At 36.7% G+C, this 24536-nt stretch overlaps 2 protein-coding genes across 2 annotated transcripts; both read left to right on the plus strand.

Annotated features, from left to right (window-relative positions):
• Positions 1-9894: 9894 nt before the first annotated feature.
• Positions 9895-10819, plus strand: LOC126184048 (uncharacterized). Its single transcript, XM_049926408.1, has 3 exons — positions 9895-9997; positions 10046-10441; positions 10770-10819. The coding sequence occupies exons 1-3, from the start codon at positions 9895-9897 to the stop codon at positions 10817-10819; spliced, it is 549 nt and encodes a 182-aa protein (XP_049782365.1).
• Positions 10820-17781: 6962 nt separating this feature from the next.
• Positions 17782-18706, plus strand: LOC126184049 (uncharacterized). Its single transcript, XM_049926409.1, has 3 exons — positions 17782-17884; positions 17933-18328; positions 18657-18706. The coding sequence occupies exons 1-3, from the start codon at positions 17782-17784 to the stop codon at positions 18704-18706; spliced, it is 549 nt and encodes a 182-aa protein (XP_049782366.1).
• The last annotated feature ends 5830 nt before the right edge of the window (positions 18707-24536 follow it).

The raw sequence follows: 24536 nt of genomic DNA on the forward strand, positions 1-24536 counted from the left end.
GTTCTTTTGGCACAGCAATTGCTTGTTTATACAGATGGTCTTGGTTACCACATTTCTACTGTCAGCTTTTACGCCAGCCCTCAACTAGCTTGGGAATTGCCCAAAATGGAATTTCATCTAATAGGTACAGCTGTGACTTTTGCAAAAGGATTCTCCATGTTATTTGAACTAGACAAAACTTGATGAAAATGAGTATTGAACCTATCAAACTGAGATGCTAATTGTGTATCTTTCTTTCCTTCACAAATGGTTGCTGACTATATTGGATACTTTTTTCATCATCAGACTCATTTCATGACTGCCAAAAGTAACAAAGAGCCTGTGCAGTTGCTAAAAACACTGTTGTTTTGGAACATCTGGAGTTGGTCGGTGGAGTGGACAGGGCTGATTGCTGCTGTGGTTGCCATGGTTTACAAGGAAGCACTACAAGTGGCGCAATAATTATTCCTGTGGATCATTGAAGTGGCTATAATGAAGAATTATATTCTCTACTCAATAAACAAAAATGAATGTCGAGAACAACTGCAGACTCACATTTCCTTCACAAAAAACCTATACAGTCAGCTATCCGGTCAGGTGAGAAATACAGATTCTGAGGATAGAGGAAAACCACCATCGTCTGACACTCAGTACATTGTAAAAGAGAGGATACATTTAATTACTCATCATAAATGAAAAATCAACAAATCACTGCATCAGTTTCAGCACCCACAAAGAGAAAAGAAGACAAATGGAAACAGTTTCGGCTTTGTTAAGAATGCAAGAAGAAGCTTCTACTTCAACTATGTTCCTATTTTAAGAAGTGCAATACAGAAAGCATAAAAAGCAATTGTAATCAAGCATCAAATGTAGTATCAAAACCAGAGTAACAGAAAACAAAGCCGTCAAAGCGATGTCACATTGCATTTCCTTCGTTAAAACAGAAGCGTATTAACTGGTATTACCATATATCCTTACCCTCATCACTTGAATAAGAATTAGGGAGAGTGCACAGAGTAGAAATTTGTAATGGATAATATTAAGACACCTCTTCCTGACCAAAGAGTCCACATTCCTACTGTACAGAGCCATGATGAAATCTATGAAATATCCCCATCTCATTCACATTGTGTGCAAATGTGTAATGCATGTACTATTCTTGACAATCAGACACTCAAATACAGCACTTATGATTTATTATTATTCTCATTCCTGCATTACTAACAGTGCTACACTTGAACTCCTGAAATGTATAACACACAACCCAGAGCATCAATAATTGGATTCAAAACTACGAACAATAAATCACTTACCTCAATATAAAAATAATGTACTTTTTCAATCACACTGTAGTCCAAGAAGACTGCTTTTCATGACCACTGTACAAGGCTTTAGTATGGACCAATGGGAATTCTGTTTGGGTATCATCGATCTGTACACATAATATTCATGATATAGAATTCAAGTTATTTCACATGTTATACTATCTGTTAAAACCACCTGATTCACACAATATACCTACCTCAAATTATTACTTCTATGCAGAAAATAACTCTTCACAATGCATATCTTATGCACTTAGTAGCACAACAGTTACGATGAATTATGAAGAGGTCATTCCTGTAAACAGATATTACCCAAACAATAAGAAGGCCCACAATCTGTGCACACTATAAATAAGTGTTTCAACTTTCAGTTGAAGTGAAATTTAATTTCATCCCCTACTGAAGTAATTGATACACATGGACTCATGAAGTATACATCTTTAGGCACTTACCACGAATAACAGATTAAAACGTACAATCAATGCCACATGAAATTTACTGAATCAGTTTCAATAGGAGAAATACAACTACTAGCCCTACAGTTGTGAACTTGGCCCAAGTGACCGTCGTCTGTTCCATCCTCTATATTCCTTTGTTGGCAGCAATACATTTCCACAATGAAGCTGAGGTGCCAACTGAAGGGACTTTGTTGTGCTGGCTCCTATGAGACGTGCATGCAACTGAAGGTGCACTGTTTCAATAATGCCCCATTAATGTCTGTGACTATGTTGTGAAGTAGCCAGTGTATCAATGTAAATATTCCAATAAATATATCTAAATATATTTTTCCTTTCTTTATCGGCCATCAAAAGTTGCTTTCTGGTTGGAACTTATATTTACACTATCAGCTGAAATGAAAGTGACTTACATTTGCTGTGGATGTAATTTACACATAGGAACACCTAAAATATTCCTGCACTCAGTAACAGTAGGCTCAGAAAATCAAAAGACAGCATTAAACTAGTCCATTAGAAACAATGTGCAACAATTGCAACATTTAAATCACACCATGTGACACATCTTATTGCAAGTGTTTTTACTTAGCTACTCACTGTTCTCTATAAGATTACAAAGCGAAACTATTTACTCCTGGATATGAACAACACATGTTCCTGACAAATGAGGTGTCTTCTTAGTTACACACAGGAATTTTAAAAGCTGTGGAAAATTCCTATCTTTTCAGATATACATTGCTGCAATAATGCCAACTTCTGAAGGGCAGTGTCAAAGACGACAATACACTGAGGAGAAAAATGTAGATATAACGCTGGTAAATGCAAATACCCATCATGGCATAAAATGCAATGTATTGCACATGTTGCGGAACTACTAATGCTGCTATCACACAACATTCCTACCTGAAACAACTGCCATCTGTGGGAAAAGGTACTTCTAACAAAGACCATGGTGAGCTCCTAGTACTACAAATCTAATGATCCGCTTGGAATGATGTCATTACCTGTAAATACAGATCAATGTGCCATAGTGGAACATAACAGAATGTTCTTAGTATATGTACTATCCCATAACCAGCACCCTCCATGATGCACTTATTAACATTATGCAATACTTTATTGGCAGAAAAACAAAAAATAAATACGCAAATATGTTGTATGTTTCTACATACACAGAGCACACTACATAAGAGTGGCTCTAAAATTACCATCCATCAAAATGACAATCTACCACAAAATATTAGAATCCTCACTATTAGACTTAAATAGTTAACTTATTTAATTCTCATATCACTTCTTTTTCCTAAATCAGTCTCAAATAACAACTGTGTATCAAACTTAAGATTGGTTAGTTTCATATACCTACCATGCCTTATTCAACTTTAGTGTAAGAGAAGGATGTTATGATCTCAAGATTTACAAAGGCATAACAAAGTCAAGTTTTTTTAGTGCTCCCAATTTTCCATAACTCTCGAACAATATTTCCCGCTGAAGCAGGCAACACAGTTTAAAATGATCATAAGTGATTTGTCAATCTCACAGTTTTCTATTCCATGCAAAAGTTGTGTGTTGTTAGGGTTTTCAAGCTCTCTATTTACAATTCATTGGGTAAAATGCTTCAAGTCTGTTGCCAACAGTTGGCCTTTGGCATCACACATGTAATTTTGCAGATGAAGTACTTGAGACATGCACAAGATCTGATGCACTAGTATCAAATGTAACTTGTGGCATGAATTTTCGCAGTGCAAGAACATAGTGTACATGAGATTCAAAACTAACATTGTACTTGTAGGAAAATGCAAGAAGGGGGCTACTTCATTGGGAACTAAAGGCTCTGATCTCATAACTTGATAGCTACTTTTGAAGCAGTTTGCTCACCACTTACACCTACGTTTCATCTTTCATGATGCTTATAAACTTAGGATATCTCAGAAGTCAGTTGGTACCAGTGGCCTTCCAAGGCCTGTTTCAATGGAGTATGTTTTGTTTTTTTTTTTTTTTTTTTTTTTTTTTACACAGCATACCACTTATGTTACATCAGTGAACAGCAATAAAAGCTATAGCAAATGGAATGCCGACTTTTTTCTCACAGTCACATTTCTGTGTTTTTAAACTTATTCCGTAGCAACTAATTGTATATGATTATACACTAAAACAAGACAAATAAGATCTGTGTATCATGACTCCCCCAACTGAGAAATCATCATATAAGATTTCAACAAAAGCATAAGAAGCACAGGAAACATTACATAACTGATAACACAACAAACAATGTAGATTATTTACAGTATGTTCATAAACCAACAACTAAAGTCACAAAAACCAGTGCAATGTGGTAGATCTGTTGGAAATATTGAAAAGATTTTTGACATTTGCTTCCAAATATACTCAGCTGCCCCATTTAATGTCTGCACCGTGTAGTATGTACTTCAGTAAAATTAGGATTACATTACACTCGGTGCATTCTCAGAGTTGTAACTGACCAACTGACAAAATTAATCCACTATATAGCAAGAACAAAGAAACCTCCTAGTCCATATATGCAGTAATGCACCATAAGCTAGATATCTTGCAATAAGTTGAGTAAGTCCCAAAGTGTTAAGTCAAGAGCTATAAGAGCATGAAAGCTTTTCACAATGCAAGACACCTTTTGGTAACACATATGATGCCAACAAGTAATCTATTTCTAGCATCTTCAAAGTATCTCACACCACTGACTTTCACAATAAAATGTTATTCTAACATATCAACAGTTATTTAGATCTGTGAGTTTCTTATGGGCAACAACCAACAACAAAACTGAAGTGGTGCGTATAAAGTAAGAGAGACCTTACAAATAGTTTTGAGGTATTTGTATTAATTGAAAGTGTATTGTGTGTTTATCAGAAAGTTTGACTACAGGCAATACTTCACAGATACATACCCAAAGAATAAGAAAACCCAGACTCTGTGTAGACACTGTATAAAAGAATTTCAATTTTCAGCTGAAGTGAATGTGAATTTCATCCCTTATGGAAGTAACTGATACACATCGACTCATAAACTAACTTTGTCGTCAGTAACTTTAGGCACTAAACACAAATAATGGTTTAAAACTAGTTCGTTACCAGCAATATGCAACTCAGGATGCATCTAAATTGTAACATGTCGCACTTCATGTTGTAATGATTGAAATGAAGAATTAATGAGTCCACAATTAAAAGCTACTAAAATTCTTATCTTACTCACAGGATACTGCAAGACCCCATACAGTCAATGTGAAACGAAACTTACTGAATTAGTTTCGAAGGGAGAACTTAAACCACCAGCCCTACAGCTGCGAACTTGGCCGAAGTCACTGTCATCTATTCCATCTCATGATTTCTTTTTTGGCAGCATCACATTTGCACACTGAAGCTAAGGGACCAACTGAAGGAAGTTTGCGTCCAGGATGTTGGTGGATGACTCCTATAAGATGTGCATGCAACTGAAGGTGGACTGTTTCAAAAATGCCTCAACAATGTCGGTGATTATGTTGGGAAGTAGCCAGTCAAAAAATGTAAATATTCCAATAAATATTTCTAAATACATTTATTCTTTCTTTATCAGTTGTCAAAACTTGCTTTCTTGTTGCAACTTGTATTTACACTATCAACTGAAATGAAAGTGAATTACATTCCCAGTTGATGTAATTTACTCATATGAACATCTAAACTATTTCTGCACTCAGTAACAGTAGGCTCAACAGTACAAATATAGTACATTAGCATCAATGTGCAACCCACGATACATCTTCAACATACGATATGCCACGTCTTGTTTCAAATGTTCTTGTATAGACACACACTGTTCTCTATAAAATTACAAAGCAAAAGGATTTATTCTTGGATTGCACAGCCAGGGCCGGCACAAGGCATGTGCGAAAAGTGCGAGCCACAGGGCGGCACTTTCAGAATGGCAACAAATATGCCACCCACCCACCCCCCCTTTTTTTAAAGGACAAACTCAACATTCATGCCCAACAGGGGATTCGATACCAAAACTTGGTGGGAACTGTAGTATGGCGTCTTGACTACCTGCCGGCTGCCCCTGTTGAACAAGGGGAGGGAGGAGTGCTAATTTCTTCCTTGCCACTGTGGCAGCACCGTCATGTTTTCACTGGAGGAACAGAGAGGGGAAAGCAGTCTGATGCACAAGCCAGTATTCTTATGAGTGGAGTGCTGCCAGCCTGTGACGCGCTGTGCGTTTACTCACAACTAATTTTGCAGAAGACGAAATCTAATTTGGAAATTCGAATACAATGTTCGATACTGTGGTTACATGTCTGAAGCAATTTTGTTAAGCACTACAATGGCAGTTTCTGAGTGTCTCATTCTTCCTGCATTATGGAGAAAATGGTTGAACATTACTACAGTAAAACATGTCCAACACCTACAATGGCTAGAAGTATTCCGAATGGGTAAATACTCTGCAAGTAATTACAAGGGATAAAGACATTGCTAATAAGCCTGGCATTAGTTGGGTTTTCATGTATTTTTGGAAATTTTTGCTATCTGTTTCTGAATGATAGACGTTTTGGTTTTTGAGCCATGAAAAACCTGTCTCCACCTGCATGAACAACAATTAAACTCTGACCAGCACTTTTGTTTGACAATACTACTCTCACACTATTACTTTGCCAACATTTATTTATTGCACAATGCATGTGAATCCATGTTTCATCTTAGTAAACTAATGGTCACTTCGATTCTAATGAAAACATAAGAAAGTCTGGTCTTTTAGCAACAATGCCTTCTCGTTCGCACAAAACAAAACGTTAATTTTGACACCTTCTAAAATGAAAATCCATAGACAGAACATTGCTTCTAACCATTTCCTTGCTGGCTTTGAAGCTCGTTTCTGTTTGAAAAAAGTTGTGCAGTTTTCTCAGATTTCATACTTCTTTCTATTGTCCATAATGCCATAGAAATTGCTGCCTGATAACACATTTATCCATATCATCTGTCAATACCTACTGTGAGCTTCTTGCTTCTTCTTCTTGGGCACTAGTTTAACCGTAGCCTTGCTGTATCTCGTCACGGTACCTAGTTCCTGGCACTGCCAAGTCACCACTTCACCTTTCCAGGCAATAGGTATTGTTGCATCATCTACAACTAAAACTACAGGATTCGTTTCAGTAGATGGCCAAGGGAGTCGATTGGTCAGAAGCTCCTTCATTGCATTTCGTAAGAACAGGACAATTGGTAAGTTCGAATTTCTTGCAGCTTGGGATGTAATAGGTAAGTACTTTTCATGTAACATACAATTAGAAATGCACATGCACATTACTCATAAGTTAGAATTTTTCTCCTTCATGATTGCAGAATAGGAAAATTTATTTTTCTTATGATCTGTTACTTCAAAAATTAGCAAGTTGGCAAATAAGCATGCATCGTCCGAATAGCTAGAATAAATATAAATCAAAGAAAAGTGAAGTGAGACGGTGATGACTAATTTGTTACCCCTTATTCCATAATCAGACATGAAAGAAGTGGTACTTGGAAATTATGACAGATGTTGAGTGTCAGTTATTTGAACAGAACAACTGCAGTCCTGTGAAATTTATATATTTTGAGTAGCATTAGTACCCGCCGCTGGTCGGCTGTGTATTTATGGCATTATTATGCTACTCCATCTACTTATTCTTCCTTTCTCCATTGTCTTCTGTCCCACTCTTTGACTGTTTCACCTGCGTCTGTAGTGAAATTTGTTATGAAATTAAATTTCATGCGGCTCAATTCCTATGACTTCATCTCCTGAACAGTAATATAATTTTCCATTTATGTGCAGTGGAATATCAGGAAATTGTCTGCAAAGTGTGTTGCAAACAAAGTTAGTACACTGACAGCAACAGTCAGTTTCATGTAATCATTCTTTGCAGGCTGGATCGAAACATGTCCGACAGTAGAAAAAGACTGCCTGGCAGTGAATATAGAAAAGACAGGTGATGAAGGAAGATGATGATAAGAAGGAAACGGATGCACTACAACGATATTTCAAGCCAAAGAGAGAATGACCTAGCAGCAGTGAGGGTGGAAAAATAGATCCTGAAAGTACAGATCCTAGTGGAGGTACTGCAGCTACATCTTTATCTTCAGAACATGATCAGAAAGTTTGACAAACACAGTACTGCAATCACTGCATACAGTAGCAATGCTGACGGTGGACCATCCACAACATGTTCAACAGACCTTGTCTGGACTCAAGACCTGCCTTGTGATGAAAGCTTCAAGATTGAAACATCAGGCAGAACTGAAATTAGGCAACCCTATTCGCAAAATACCAGACGAACATCAGCCAAGGTACTCACCACTGGAAAAGAGATTTAAGGCGAGCCTAAACTGAAAGACACAATCGACTCATATCCTGGAAGATGGCTGGAAATTATTACCAACTGCATTCGAACGACTTTGGTCATGCGAGGTCCCCCAAGCGCATTAGAGAAACTGAAGAATGTTCTAAAAACGCGGACAACCGGAGTTTCAGCCCTGTGCACTACAGCTATTCTTTGAAGAATTTAGAAGAAGCAGATAGACATTCGTTGGTTTACTCAAAGAGCAAGCTTTTTGGTTGCAAGCTTATTTTGTCATCTACAGTAAAAATTGCAAAGAACGGTATAAGCTACTGGTGGCACCTTACATCATACCTCGAAAGTCAAAGAAGTCTACCGAGGATTTGAATTCACATAAAAAGTCGATCCTGTTTTCCGAGGGACTGAAAAAGTCATGAACTGTCAATGCCCATCCTCAAAGGCTTCTGAATACTGAAAGCGAACATTGGAAAAATGGAACTGAGCATTTAATAGCAGTAATTCATTTCCTGGGTCAGCACTGTCTGCCTCTGAGAGGAAGTACAGATACACTCTTTCAGGCTGACAACAGAAACTTCTTGAAACTTGTTGAATTATTCGGAAAGTTCGACACTGTGATGATGGAGCACCTGCAAAGAACAAAGCAAGGTGAGAACAAGGGTCATCATTATCTTGGAAAACAAACAAAGAATCAAATAATTCATCTTATTGGATCATCTATAACCAACAACATTCTATACCAAACAAAAGCGCTGGCAGGTCGATAGACACACAAACACAAACATACACACAAAATTCTAGCTTTCGCAACCAACGGTTGCCTTGTCAGGAAAGAAGGAAGGAGAGGGAAAGACAAAAGGATTTGGGTTTTAAGGGAGAGGGTAAGGAGTCATTCCAATCCCGGGAGCGGAAAGACTTACCTTAGGGAGAAAAAAGGACAGGTATACACTCGCGCACACACACATATCCATCCGCATATACACAGACACAAGCAGACATTTCCCACGTGGAATGTTTCCCTCTATTATATTCAACAACATTCTATTAATGATAAAATCTGCAAAGTATTACAGTATAATTCTGTACTGCACACAAGATATTTCAAAAGTTGAGCAGATGACAGTTGTGGTACGTTTCGCCCAGGAGACAAGACTCCATGGCATATATGATGTCCAAATTTGGGAGCATTTCCTGGGATTTCTTCCAGTGCCTGATTCTTTATGCTTCACTTTGATGCAGGTTGTACTCAAGTTCTTGGAAGATAAAAAAATCCTATTGTGTAATACGAGATGGCAAGAAAGAAGTCTGATCTCCAGAAATGAATTTCAGATATGAACAAGAGATCATTTTATGTACCATGTAGGAGTCACTCATTGAATCCTGATGTAAATGATGCTGCTAGTCTTCTAAATATGCTGTTTCCATGTTTTCGACAGTGAAAAGCTTGTATGTCTTCTTCTCGTCCTCTGTTTGACTTTGGGATGTCTTGAAGAAGTATCTGCCTAACCTGTCGCTGAAGCCACTGAGCAATACTAGGTGGGAAAGTAGCATCAATGACCTTACTCCGCTGAGGTTTCAAATTGGAGACGTTTTAGATGCACTGGTTCAGATATCAGAAAAATTCAATGGCATGACCGCTCACGAAACAACGTCACTTGTGAATCAAATAAAAAATTACACCTTTCTCACTTCTCTGGTAATCTGATATGACATTGTCCTTCACATCAGTGCAGTCGGTAAGACCCTCCAGACCATTGACATAACCGTTTCTGAGACTGTGGAAACGCTTGAAATACGAAAGCATAAAATGAGGCCTGCAGAACAAAAGAAAAGTTTTGTGTCTTTCTTGATGGATTCCAAGGAATTGGCTAAAGAATTACAGCTAGAAGATCTGACATTACCATGGATAAGTGTTTCCTGGTAATGAAGTAAGAAGCCAATACACTTTACCTATGAAGGAAGGGATGAGACAATAGATGACCCAACAAAACGAAATACGATTGAATTCTACTATTATCGTTTAGATATAGTAATCACATCTTTGGATGACAGATTCAGTCAACTGAAAGCTCATTGTGATTATTTTGATTTTCTCTATGACATTGACGAGCTGAAGAATACACCTCCTGTCAGCCTGGACACAAAGTGTAGAAACCTCTCATCGATTTTGCAAGATCATGAGTCAAGCGACATTGATGCACTGGAGTTTAGAGATGAACTAAAAGTGCTTTCAACATTGTTGAAACCTGGAATAGGTCCAAAAGAGATTCTGAAGTTTATGGGAAGACATAATTTTTGGCCGAATGTTAACATTGCTCTGAGAATTCCCCTAACACTCTCAGTGACAGTTGCGAGTGGAAAGAGGAGTTTCTCAAAACTGAAATTGATAAAGACATACCTCTGATCAATGATGAACAAAATTCATTTGAATGATCTTGCAACAATATCGATTGAGAATGAGCTGACGGAGGACTTACATTACACAGATCATGTGAAGGAGTTTGCGCAAGCAAAAGCTAAGAAGGTTCGATTTGTCTAGTATTTTTTTAAATTTTTATATTATGATCAGTGTCTTGGTTATTTACTGTGTTGTTTATTATTTTGTTCAACATTAAACAGTTATCGTAAATATTATTGTTCAAACCAAATTATCATTAAATTGTAAATATATTTTGTTTTCAGTTGAATACATTATATGTTCACAACCATTGAAAAATGTTTATTTACGTTAACTGTAAGTTCAAGCCACGCAAGATTAGCCAAGCAGTCTAAGGCGCTGTAGTTATGGACTGTGTGGCTAGCCCCGGCGGAGGTTCGAGTCTTCCCTCGGGCATGGGTGTGTGTATTTGTCCTCGGGATAATTTAGGGTAAGTAGTGAATAAGCTTAGAGAGTGATGACCTTAGCAGTTAAGCCCCATTATATTTCACACACATTTGGACGATTGAGTAAATTCACAAGGCTTATAAAAATTAGCTTGATTTATTCAATCAGATCTGATTCCACTTTAGAGCTAGTGCCCAGCAACTGTTTTGTACAAATCTGTAGAGAATGTCACCAACCAGTGGCAATTTTTGTTTCTATTTCCCAGATCTACATAGATTGTTTCACAGTGTAGCTATTCTCAGTGCTTGGAGTTATGTTTACATCTATACCGTAACGCTGAGTGTAACTGTTAACATGACGGTTTACATAAAAGCACATATTAACAGCTTTGAGACAAGCCAAAGAAATTCCACAAACGTTTTGCATAAAAAAGAGGGGGGGCGCAATTTAGGAGCTCGCGCGGAGAGGCACTTGGGCTTATATACTGATAAATGAGACCACTTTTTGACTACATCTAATAACTTCAAAAGCTATGGGCATTTCCTATCTTTTCACATATACATTCCCAACTTCTCAAGAGCAGTATCAAAGGCAACAATTTTGACTGACCAGGAATATACAGATATAACACTGATAATTGCAAAAACAGGAAACGTTTAGTAACTGATAACATAACATAAAACATAGACAGCTTACAGTATGTTCATACACCAACAACTAAAGCCACAGAAACCAATGCAATATAGCGGAACTGTTGGGAATACTGGAAACATATTTGAAATATGCTTCAAAATGTACACAGTTATCCCATTTAATGTCTGCACTGTTTTTAATGTACTTCCTTAAAATTCGAAGTACATTATCCTCAGTGCATTCACAAAGTTGTATATCTGACCAACAGACAAAATTAATACACTATACAACATGAACAAAGAAACCTCCTATTCCATATATGCAGTAGCGTATAATTATACCCTAAGCTAGATGTCTCACAATAAAGTTGAGTAAGACACAAACTATTAAGTCAATAGCTATAAGAACACCAAAGCTATTCATGATACAATACACACCTATTGGTAACATATATGATACCAACAAGAAAGCTATTTCCAGTAGCTCAAAAGTACCTCACATCACACTTTCACACATGGACTCATAAACTAGAATTGTCCTCAGTAACTTTAGCCACTGAACACAAATAATGGTTTAAAAATAGTTCATTACCAGCAATATGCAACACAGGCTGCATCTATATTGAACACATCATACTTCATGTTGTAGTGATAGAAATGAAGCAGTAATGAGTCTACTACTTAACAGTGAAAAGCCATGATTAAAGGCTATGAAAATTCTTATCTCATACACAGGATACTCAAGACACCATACAGCCAATGCCACATGAAATATACTGAATCAGTTTTGATGGGAGAACTGCAATCACCAGCACTACAGCTGTGGACTGGGTCAAGTGGCTGTCATCTATTCCTTGTCATGAATTCTTTTTTGTTGCAAAACATTTCCACACTGAAGCTGAGGTACCAACTGGAAGGATATTATGGTGTTGGATTTTGGCAGCTGGGTCCTATGAGATGTGGATGCACCTGAATGTGCACGGTTTCAAAAATGACTCAACAACGTCAGTGATTATGTTATGAAGTAGCCACTCAACCAATGTAAACATTTCAATAAATGTTACTAAATACATTTTTCCTTTCTTTATAGGACATAAAAACTTTCTTTCTGGTAGCAACTTGTTTTAACACTATCAGGTGAAGTGAAAGTAAATTACATTCCCTGCGGATGTAATTTACACATATGAACACCCAAAATACTCCTGCACTTTGTAACAGTAGGCTCAGAAAATAAAATTACAGTATAAATTTACTCCATTAGCAACAATGTGCAACCCATGATACTTTCACAACATACCATGTGAGACCTCTTGTTGAGAAATGTTGTAATATAGATATTTACTGTTCACTATAGGATTACAAACCAAATTATTTAATCTTGAATAATCACAATGCATTTACTGACAAACGTGACCACTCTTGACTACACATAGGAATTTTAAAAGCTATGGAAAATTACTATCTTTTCGCATCTACATTGCTCCAACAATGCCAACTTCTAAAGAGTAGTATCAAAGGCAACAATTTTGCCTAACCAAAAATATACAGATATATCACTGGTGAGTGCAAATACCTGTCATGTCATTAGATGTAATGCATTGTACAAGTTACAGGAACTACTAATACTAATGTCACACAACATACCTACCTCAAACAAATGTCGTCCGTGGGAATAGATACTTCTGACCTAGTACTCCAACTCTGACAATCAACTGGGAATGATGTCATTACCTGTAAATACAAATCAATTTGGCATTAGCCAAACATATCAGAATTTTCTTAGTACATGTACTATCCCCTAAACAGCATCCTTCACACACACTAGTTAACATGTGCGTAACTTACATAACAGAAAAGCAAAGATTACTAATCAAATACAGAAATGTACATAGCACAGACTACTTGAGACTGGTTCTGAAATTAACCCTCCATCAAAATGAGAAACTACCCCAAAATAGTAGCATTTCCATTACTGTATTTAAATAGTAAACTTATCTCATTTTCGTATCATTTCTTTGTGTGACATCAATCTCAAACAACAATTGCGTATCAAACTTAAATTAAATAACAAGAAGTCTCATATACCTACCATGCCTTATTCAACACTATTGTAAGAGAAGGATGTTATGATCTCAGGACTTACAAAGGGATAACAAAAACACTTTATTTTAGTGCTGCTGACTTTCCACAACTCTCAAACAATAAGTTGAACTGAAGAAGACAAGACAATATAAAACAATCATAAGTCATTTGTGAATCTCACAGTTTTCTATTCCATGAAAGAGATGGGCATTGTTAGGGTTTTCAAGATCTGTTTTTAAAATTTGTTGCATAACATGCTTCAAATCTGCTGCCAACAATTGGCCTTTGGCATTACACATACAATTTTGATGTTGAAGTACACAACATGAGCTCAAGATCTGATGCACTAGTTTCACAAGTAATGTATGCTTTTCTTTTCCATGGTACAAGCAGACAGTGTACATGTCTTTCAGTAGTGACTTAGTACTTGAGGGAATGCCAATTATTCAGTTGCAGCAGTTAAGGTACAAACATTTCTTTTTTCAATATAAAAACAAACAAAATTAATTGACACCATTAAAATCACCATCAACAGTATTTTCTTTAAGTGGTGTTTTTTTTTATTCTCCAGTACTAACATAATAAAGTAAAAGGTACTCATTCTCGATTCGAGAGCAAACATGATTACAGAACAGTCCACTAACTTGCAATCCCAAGGAATTCACTCCTGGCCAGATGCGGTAAGAATTCAACTGCATACCACAGTGTGCCAATGGCCTTACCGCATTGGGAACAGCAGTTCTTGCCAGGTCACCAATTATTAGCATTGTGGACCTTGGCCACTACTTGTATGGGTGACTGGCCACATCTGTTCAGCACTGTTGGCCAATGGGTTGCACTCTGCCATCGAGATGAATGAACGGAGGTACTTCAATTAGAACTACATGCTCTGGTTTCATAACTTGATAACTGGTGGGGCAGCAGTTTGCTCACCACTCACTCGTACAATTTCACCTTTAGTGATGCTTATAACCTGTGGATGAAACAGCAGGCAGTTGCTACCAGTGGTCATCCAAGGACTGTTTCAATGGAGTTTGGTTTTTATACATTATTGCATACTATTTATTACAACAGTTCACATCATCAAAAACTATAGAAATTTGAATGACAATTTCTTTCTCACAGTCAGATTTCGATGTCTTTACCTTATTGCTTAGCAGCTAATTGTATATGGCTCAACAATAAAAGAAGAAAAATTAGTAGTGAAAATCATGACTTCTCCAACTAAGCAATCATCATTTAAGATCTCAATGAAAATATAAAGAAGCACAGGAAATGTTTTATAATTGATAACATAACATACACCATAGACTGTTTACAGCATGTTCATAAACCAACAACTACAGTCACAGAATCCAGTGCAATATGGTAGAACTGTTGGGAATACTGATAACATATTTGAAATATGCTTCAAAATGTTCTCAGTTGTCCCATTTAATGTCTGCACTGTGTTTCATGCACTTCCTTAAAATTAGGAGTACATTACCTTCAGTGCATTCACAAACTTATATATCTGACCAACTGACAAAAATTAATACACTATATAACAAGAACCAAGAAACCTCCTAGTCCATATATATGCAGTAGTGCATAATTATACCATAAGCTAGATGTCTGGCAATAAAGTTCAGTAACACACAAGGTGTTAAGTCAACAGCTATAAGAACACCAAGGCTTTTCACAATACAATACATAGCTTTTGGTAACATATATGATACCAACAAGAAATCTATTTCCAGTACCTCAAACGTACCTCACATCACACACTTTCACAATAAAATGTTATTCTAACATATCAACAGTTACAACCTCCTTCCAATATAGAACTGTGAGCTCCTTATGGCAACCAACAACATCAAAACTGAAGCTGTGAGTACAAAGTAACAGAGACTTTGCAACAGTTTCAAGGTATTTGTATTAATTGAAAGTGTATCATGTGATAGTCAGAAAGGTTAACTGCAGGTAATACTTAACTGATACATACCCAAAAAATAAGAAGGCCTATACTCTGTGTAGACACTATAAAAATGTATTTCAAATTTCTGCTGAAGTTAATGTGACTTACATTGCCCTATGGAAGTAACAGCTACACATCGACTCATAAACTAACCTTGTCCTCAGTAACTTTAGGCACTGAACACAAATAATGGTTTAAAACTAGTTCATTACCAGCAATACGCTACTCAGGATGCATCTATACTGTAATATGTCATACTTCATGTTGTACTGATTGAAATGAAGCAGTTAATGAGTCCACTAGGTAATTGTGCAAAGCCATGATTAAAGGCTACAAAAATTCTTATCTTGCATACAGGATACTCAGGACACCGTACAGCCAATGCCACATGAAATTTACTGAATCAGTCTGGATGGCAGATACTAGTATTAGTAGTCCTTGTAACTTGTGCAAAGCATTGCATTTTATGATGTGAGGGGTATTTGCACTCACCAGTGTTATATCTGTATATTTTTGGTAAGGCACAATTGTTGCCTTTGATACAGCTCTTGAAAATTGGCATTGTTGGAGCAATGTAGATGTGAAAGGTGGTTATGTTCCATAGCTTTTAAAATTCCTATGTGTAGTCAAAAAGTTGTCTCATTGTCAGTAATTGAGTTTTGCATATACAAAATTAAATTGTTTTGTTTTGTAATCTTATTGAGAACATGGGTATGCAAATAAGAACATTCTCAACAACAAGTGTCACCTGGCATGATGTGGATGTAGCATAGGTTGCTCCTTGTTACTAATGGACTATATTTATAATACCATTTTATTTTCTGAGCCTACTTTTACAGAGTGCAGGAATATTTTAGGTGTTAATATGTATAAATTACATCCACAGTGACTGTAATTCACTTTAATTTCAGCTGATAGTGTAAATACAAGTTGCAACCAGAAAGCATAAAGGCCAGCCGGTGTGGCCGTGCGGTTAAAGGCGCTTCAGTCTGGAACTGCGTGACCGCTACGGTCGCAGGTTCGAATCCTGCCTCGGGCATGGATGTATGTGATGTCCTTAGGTTAGTTAGGTTTAATTAGTTCTAAGTTCTAGGCGACTGGTGACCTCAGAAGTTAAGTCGCATAGTGCTCAGAGCCATTTGAACCATTTGAAGAAAGCACAAAGAAAGGAATAATGTATTTAGGAATATTTATTGGAATACTTACATTGATTGAGTGGCTACTTCACAACATAGTCACCAATGTTGTTGAGACATTTTTGAAACAGTGCACCTTCTGTTGCATGCTCATCTCATAGAAGCCAGCCGCTAACATCCATCACCACAACGTTGTTTCAGTTGGCACCTCAGCGTCATTGTGGAGATGTATTGCATTAAAAAGGAATTCATGAGATGGAACAGATAACAGCCACTCGGATCAAGTTCACAGCTGTAGTGCAGGTGGTTGAACTTCTCCCATCCAAACTGATTTGGGAAATTTCATGTGACATTGACTTTGTGGTGTGCTGAGAATATTGTGTGCAAGATGAGAATTTTTGTAGCCTTTAATTGTGGATTTGAACAGTTATCTTTTGGACTCATTAACTGGGATTTCTTCCAGTGCCTGATTCTTTATGCTTCACTTTGATGCAGGTTGTACTCAAGTTCTTGGAAGATAAAAAAATCCTATTGTGTAATACGAGATGGCAAGAAAGAAGTTTGATCTCCAGAAATGAATTTCAGATATGAACAAGAGATCATTTTATGTACCATGTAGGAGTCACTCATTGAATCCTGATGTAAATGATGCTGCTAGTCTTCTAAATATGCTGTTTCCATGTTTTCGACAGTGAAAAGCTTGTATGTCTTCTTCTCGTCCTCCGTTTGACTTTGGGATGTCTTGAAGAAGTATCTGCCTAACCTGTCGCTGAAGCCACTGAGCAATACTAGGTGGGAAAGTAGCATCAATGACCTTACTCCGCTGAGGTTTCAAATTGGAGACGTTTTTGATGCACTGGTTCAGATATCAGAAAAATTCAATGGCATGACCGCTCACGAAACAACGTCACTTGTGAATCAAATAAAAAATTACACCTTTCTCACTTCTCTGGTAATCTGATATGACATTGTCCTTCACATCAGTGCAGTCGGTAAGACCCTCCAGACCATTGACATAACCGTTTCTGAGACTGTGGAAACGCTTGAAATACGAAACCATAAAATGAGGCCTGCAGAACAGAAGAAAAGTTTTGTGTCTTTCTTGATAGATTCCAAGGAATTGGCTAAAGAATTACAGCTAGAAGATCTGATATTACCATGGATAAGTGTTTCCTGGTAATGAAGTAAGAAGCCAATACACTTTACCTATGTAGGAAGGGATGAGACAATAGATGACCCAACAAAACGAAATAAGATTGAATTCTACTATTATCGTTTGGATATAGTAATCACATCTTTGGATGACAGATTCAGTCAACTGAAAGCTCATTGTGATTATTTTGATTTTCTCTACGACATTGACGAGCTGAAGAATACACCTCCTGACAGCCTGGACACAAAGTGTAGAAACCTCTCATCGATTTTGCAAGATCATGAGTCAAGCGACATTGATGCACTGGAGTTTAGAGATGAACTAAAAGTGCTTTCAACATTGTTGAAACCTGGAATAGGTCCAAAAGAGATTCTGAAGTTTATGGGAAGACATAATTTTTGGCCGAATGTTAACATTGCTCTGAGAATTCCCCTAACACTCTCAGTGACAGTTGCGAGTGGAAAGAGGAGTTTCTCAAAACTGAAATTGATAAAGACATACCTCTGATCAATGATGAACAAAATTCATTTGAATGATCTTGCAACAATATTGATTGAGAATGAGCTGATGGAGGACTTATATTACACAGATCATGTGAAGGAGTTTGCGCAAGCAAAAGCTAAGAAGGTTCGATTTGTCTAGTATTTTTTTAAATTTTTATATTATGATCAGTGTCTTGGTTATTTACTGTGTTGTTTATTATTTTGTTCAACATTAAATAGTTATCGTAAATATTATTGTTCAAACCAAATTATCATTAAATTGTAAATATATTTTGTTTTCAGTTGAATACATTATAAGTTCACAACCATTGAAAAATGTTTATTTACGTTAACTGTAAGTTCAAGCCACGCAAGATTAGCCAAGCAGTCTAAGGCGCTGTAGTTATGGACTGTGTGGCTGGCCCTGGCGGAGGTTCGAGTCTTCCCTCGGGCATGGCTGTGTGTATTTGTCCTCGGGATAATTTAGGATAAGTAGTGAATAAGCTTAGAGAGTGATGACCTTAGCAGTTAAGCCCCATTATATTTCACACACATTTGGACAATTGAGTAAATACACAAGGCTTATAAAAATTAGCTTGATTTATTCAATCAGATCTGATTCCACTTTAGAGCTAGTGCCCAGCAACTGTTTTGTACAAATCTGTAGAGAATGTCACCAACCAGTGGCAATTTTTGTTTCTATTTCCCAGATCTACATAGATTGTTTCACAGTGTAGCTATTCTCAGTGCTTGGAGTTATGTTTACATCTATACCGTAACGCTGAGTGTAACTGTTAACATGACGGTTTACATAAAAGCACATATTAACAGCTTTGAGACAAGCCAAAGAAATTCCACAAACGTTTTGCATAAAAAAGGGGGGGGGGGCGCAATTTAGGAGCTCGCGCGGAGAGGCACTTGGGCTTATATACTGATAAATGAGACCACTTTTTGACTACATCTAATAACTTCAAAAGCTATGGGCATTTCCTATCTTTTCACATATACATTCCCAACTTCTCAAGAGCAGTATCAAAGGCAACAATTTTGACTGACCAGGAATATACAGATATAACACTGATAATTGCAAAAACAGGAAACGTTTAGTAACTGATAACATAACATAAAACATAGACAGCTTACAGTATGTTCATACACCAACAACTAAAGCCACAGAAACCAATGCAATATAGCGGAACTGTTGGGAATACTGGAAACATATTTGAAATATGCTTCAAAATGTACACAGTTATCCCATTTAATGTCTGCACTGTTTTTAATGTACTTCCTTAAAATTCGAAGTACATTATCCTCAGTGCATTCACAAAGTTGTATATCTGACCAACAGACAAAATTAATACACTATACAACATGAACAAAGAAACCTCCTATTCCATATATGCAGTAGCGTATAATTATACCCTAAGCTAGATGTCTCACAATAAAGTTGAGTAAGACACAAACTATTAAGTCAATAGCTATAAGAACACCAAAGCTATTCATGATACAATACACACCTATTGGTAACATATATGATACCAACAAGAAAGCTATTTCCAGTAGCTCAAAAGTACCTCACATCACACTTTCACACATGGACTCATAAACTAGAATTGTCCTCAGTAACTTTAGCCACTGAACACAAATAATGGTTTAAAAATAGTTCATTACCAGCAATATGCAACACAGGCTGCATCTATATTGAACACATCATACTTCATGTTGTAGTGATAGAAATGAAGCAGTAATGAGTCTACTACTTAACAGTGAAAAGCCATGATTAAAGGCTACGAAAATTCTTATCTCATACACAGGATACTCAAGACACCATACAGCCAATGCCACATGAAATTTACTGAATCAGTTTTGATGCGAGAACTTCAATCACCAGCACTACAGCTGTGGACTGGGTCAAGTGGCTGTCATCTATTCCGTGTCATGATTTCTGTTTTGTTCAAAACATTTCCACACTGAAGCTGAGGTACCAACTGGAAGGATATTATGGTGTTGGATTTTGGCAGCTGGGTCCTATGAGATGTGGATGCACTTGTATGTGCATGGTTTCAAAAATGACTCAACAATGTCAGTAATTATGTTGTGAAGTAGCCACTCAACTAATGTAAACATTCCAATAAATGTTACTAAATACATTTTTCCTTTCTTTATAGACCATAAAAACTTTCTTTCTGGTAACAACTTGTTTTAACACTATCAGGTGAAGTGAAAGTAAATTACATTCCCTGCGGATGTAATTTACACATATGAACACCCAAAATACTCCTGCACTTTGTAACAGTAGGCTCAGAAAATAAAATTACAGTATAAATTTACTCCATTAGCAACAATGTGCAACCCATGATACTTTCACAACATACCATGTGAGACCTCTTGTTGAGAAATGTTGTAATATAGATATTTACTGTTCACTATAGGATTACAAACCAAATTATTTAATCTTGAATAATCACAATGCATTTACTGACAAACGTGACCACTCTTGACTACACACAGGAATTTTAAAAGCTATGGAAAATTACTATCTTTTCGCATCTACATTGCTCCAACAATGCCAACTTCTAAAGAGCAGTATCAAAGGCAACAATTTTGCCTAACCAAAAATATACAGATATATCACTGGTGAGTGCAAATACCTGTCATGTCATTAGATGTAACGCATTGTACAAGTTACAGGAACTACTAATACTAATGTCACACAACATACCTACCTCAAACAAATGTCGTCCGTGGGAATAGGTACTTCTGACAAAGGAAATGGTTTACACCTAGTACTCCAACTCTGACCATCAACTGGGAATGATGTCATTACCTGTAAATACAAATCAATTTGGCATTAGCCAAACATATCAGAATTTTCTTAGTACATGTACTATCCCCTAAACAGCATCCTTCACACACACTAGTTAACATGTGTGTAACTTACATAACAGAAAAGCAAAGATTACTAATCAAATACAGAAATGTACATACCACAGACTACTTGAGACTGGTTCTGAAATTAACCCTCCATCAAAATGAGAAACTACCCCAAAATAGTAGCATTTCAATTACTGTATTTAAATAGTAAACTTATCTCATTTTCATATCATTTCTTTGTGCGACATCAATCTCAAACAACAATTGCGTATCAAACTTAACTTAAATAACAAGAAGTCTCATATACCTACCATGCCTTATTCAACACTATTGTAAGAGAAGGATGTTATGATCTCAGGACTTACAAAGGGATAACAAAAACACTTTATTTTAGTGCTGCTGACTTTCCACAACTCTCAAACAATAAGTTGAACTGAAGAAGACAAGACAATATAAAACAATCATAAGTCATTTGTGAATCTCACAGTTTTCTATTCCATGAAAGAGATGGGCATTGTTAGGGTTTTCAAGATCTGTTTTTAAAATTTGTTGCATAACATGCTTCAAATCTGCTGCCAACAATTGGCCTTTGGCATTACACATACAATTTTGATGTTGAAGTACACAACATGAGCTCAAGATCTGATGCACTAGTTTCACATGTAACGTATGCTTTTCTTTTCCATGGTACAAGCAGACAGTGTACATGTCTTTCAGTAGTGACTTAGTACTTGAGGGAATGCCAATTATTCAGTTGCAGCAGTTAAGGTACAAACATTTGTTTTATCAATATAAAAACAAACAAAATTAATTGACACCATTAAAATCAACATCAACAGTATTTTCTTTAAGTGGTGTTTTATTCTCCAGTACTAACATAATAAAGTAAAAGGTACTCATTCTTGATTCGAGAGCAAACACGATTACAGAACAGTCCACTAACTTGCAAACCCAAGGAATTCACTCCTGGCTAGATGCGGTAAGAATTCAACTGCATACCACAGTGTGCCAATGGCCTTACCGCATTGGGAACAGCAGTTCTTGCCAGGTCACCAATTATTAGCATTGTGGACCTTGGCCACTACTTGGATGGGTGACTGGCCACATCTGTTCATCACTGTTGGCCAATGGGTTGCACCCTGCCATCGAGATGAATGAACGAAGGTACTTCAATTAGAACTACATGCTCTGGTTTCATAACTTGATAACTGGTGGGGCAGCAATTTGCTCACCACTTACTCGTACAATTTCACCTTTAGTGATGCTTATAACCTGTGGATGAAACAGCAGGCAGTTGCTACCAGTGGTCATCCAAGGACTGTTTCAATGGAGTTTGGTTTTTATACATTATTGCATACTATTTATTACAACAGTTCACATCATCAAAAACTATAGAAATTTGAATGACAATTTCTTTCTCACAGTCAGATTTTGATGTCTTTACCTTATTGCTTAGCAACTAATTGTATATGGCTCAACAAAAAAGAAGAAAAATTAGTAGAGAAAATCATGACTTCTCCAACTAAGCAATCATCATTTAAGATCTCAATGAAAATATAAAGAAGCACAGGAAATGTTTTATAATTGATAACATAACATACACCATAGACTGTTTACAGCATGTTCATAAACCAACAACTACAGTCACAGAATCCAGTGCAATATGGTAGAACTGTTGGGAATACTGATAACATATTTGAAATATGCTTCAAAATGTTCTCAGTTGTCCCATTTAATGTCTGCACTGTGTTTCATGCACTTCCTTAAAATTAGGAGTACATTACCTTCAGTGCATTCACAAACTTATATATCTGACCAACTGACAAAAATTAATACACTATATAACAAGAACCAAGAAACCTCCTAGTCCATATATATGCAGTAGTGCATAATTATACCATAAGCTAGATGTCTGGCAATAAAGTTCAGTAACACACAAGGTGTAAGTCAACAGCTATAAGAACACCAAGGCTTTTCACAATACAATACATAGCTTTTGGTAACATATATGATACCAACAAGAAATCTATTTCCAGTACCTCAAACGTACCTCACATCACACACTTTCACAATAAAATGTTATTCTAACATATCAACAGTTACAACCTCCTTCCAATATAGAACTGTGAGCTCCTTATGGCAACCAACAACATCAAAACTGAAGCTGTGAGTACAAAGTAACAGAGACTTTGCAACAGTTTCAAGGTATTTGTATTAATTGAAAGTGTATCATGTGATAGTCAGAAAGGTTAACTGCAGGTAATACTTAACTGATACATACCCAAAAAATAAGAAGGCCTATACTCTGTGTAGACACTATAAAAATGTATTTCAAATTTCTGCTGAAGTTAATGTGACTTACATTGCCCTATGGAAGTAACAGCTACACATCGACTCATAAACTAACCTTGTCCTCAGTAACTTTAGGCACTGAACACAAATAATGGTTTAAAACTAGTTCATTACCAGCAATACGCTACTCAGGATGCATCTATACTGTAATATGTCATACTTCATGTTGTACTGATTGAAATGAAGCAGTTAATGAGTCCACTAGGTAATTGTGCAAAGCCATGATTAAAGGCTACAAAAATTCTTATCTTGCATACAGGATACTCAGGACACCGTACAGCCAATGCCACATGAAATTTACTGAATCAGTCTGGATGGCAGATACTAGTATTAGTAGTCCTTGTAACTTGTGCAAAGCATTGCATTTTATGATGTGAGGGGTATTTGCACTCACCAGTGTTATATCTGTATATTTTTGGTAAGGCACAATTGTTGCCTTTGATACAGCTCTTGAAAATTGGCATTGTTGGAGCAATGTAGATGTGAAAGGTGGTTATGTTCCATAGCTTTTAAAATTCCTATGTGTAGTCAAAAAGTTGTCTCATTGTCAGTAATTGAGTTTTGCATATACAAAATTAAATTGTTTTGTTTTGTAATCTTATTGAGAACATGGGTATGCAAATAAGAACATTCTCAACAACAAGTGTCACCTGGCATGATGTGGATGTAGCATAGGTTGCTCCTTGTTGCTAATGGACTATATTTATAATACCATTTTATTTTCTGAGCCTACTTTTACAGAGTGCAGGAATATTTTAGGTGTTAATATGTATAAATTACATCCACAGTGACTGTAATTCACTTTAATTTCAGCTGATAGTGTAAATACAAGTTGCAACCAGAAAGCATAAAGGCCAGCCGGTGTGGCCGTGCGGTTAAAGGCGCTTCAGTCTGGAACTGCGTGACCGCTACGGTCGCAGGTTCGAATCCTGCCTCGGGCATGGATGTATGTGATGT

This window comes from Schistocerca cancellata, chromosome 4, assembly GCF_023864275.1.
Source record: "Schistocerca cancellata isolate TAMUIC-IGC-003103 chromosome 4, iqSchCanc2.1, whole genome shotgun sequence".
In the NCBI taxonomy this organism is placed as follows: Eukaryota; Metazoa; Arthropoda; class Insecta; order Orthoptera; family Acrididae; genus Schistocerca; species Schistocerca cancellata.

Excerpts from the sequence above, each read along its gene's own strand:
- LOC126184048 (XM_049926408.1), top strand. The coding sequence starts at position 9,895 with ATGAGGCCTGCAGAACAAAAGAAAAGTTTTGTGTCTTTCTTGATGGAT. Across the intron at positions 9,998-10,045 it reads TCTGACATTACCATGGATAA|GAAGGGATGAGACAATAGAT; the intron begins GTGTTTCCTGGT and ends TTACCTATGAAG. Across the intron at positions 10,442-10,769 it reads ACTCTCAGTGACAGTTGCGA|TTGAATACATTATATGTTCA; the intron begins GTGGAAAGAGGA and ends TTTTGTTTTCAG.
- LOC126184049 (XM_049926409.1), top strand. The coding sequence starts at position 17,782 with ATGAGGCCTGCAGAACAGAAGAAAAGTTTTGTGTCTTTCTTGATAGAT. Across the intron at positions 17,885-17,932 it reads TCTGATATTACCATGGATAA|GAAGGGATGAGACAATAGAT; the intron begins GTGTTTCCTGGT and ends TTACCTATGTAG. Across the intron at positions 18,329-18,656 it reads ACTCTCAGTGACAGTTGCGA|TTGAATACATTATAAGTTCA; the intron begins GTGGAAAGAGGA and ends TTTTGTTTTCAG.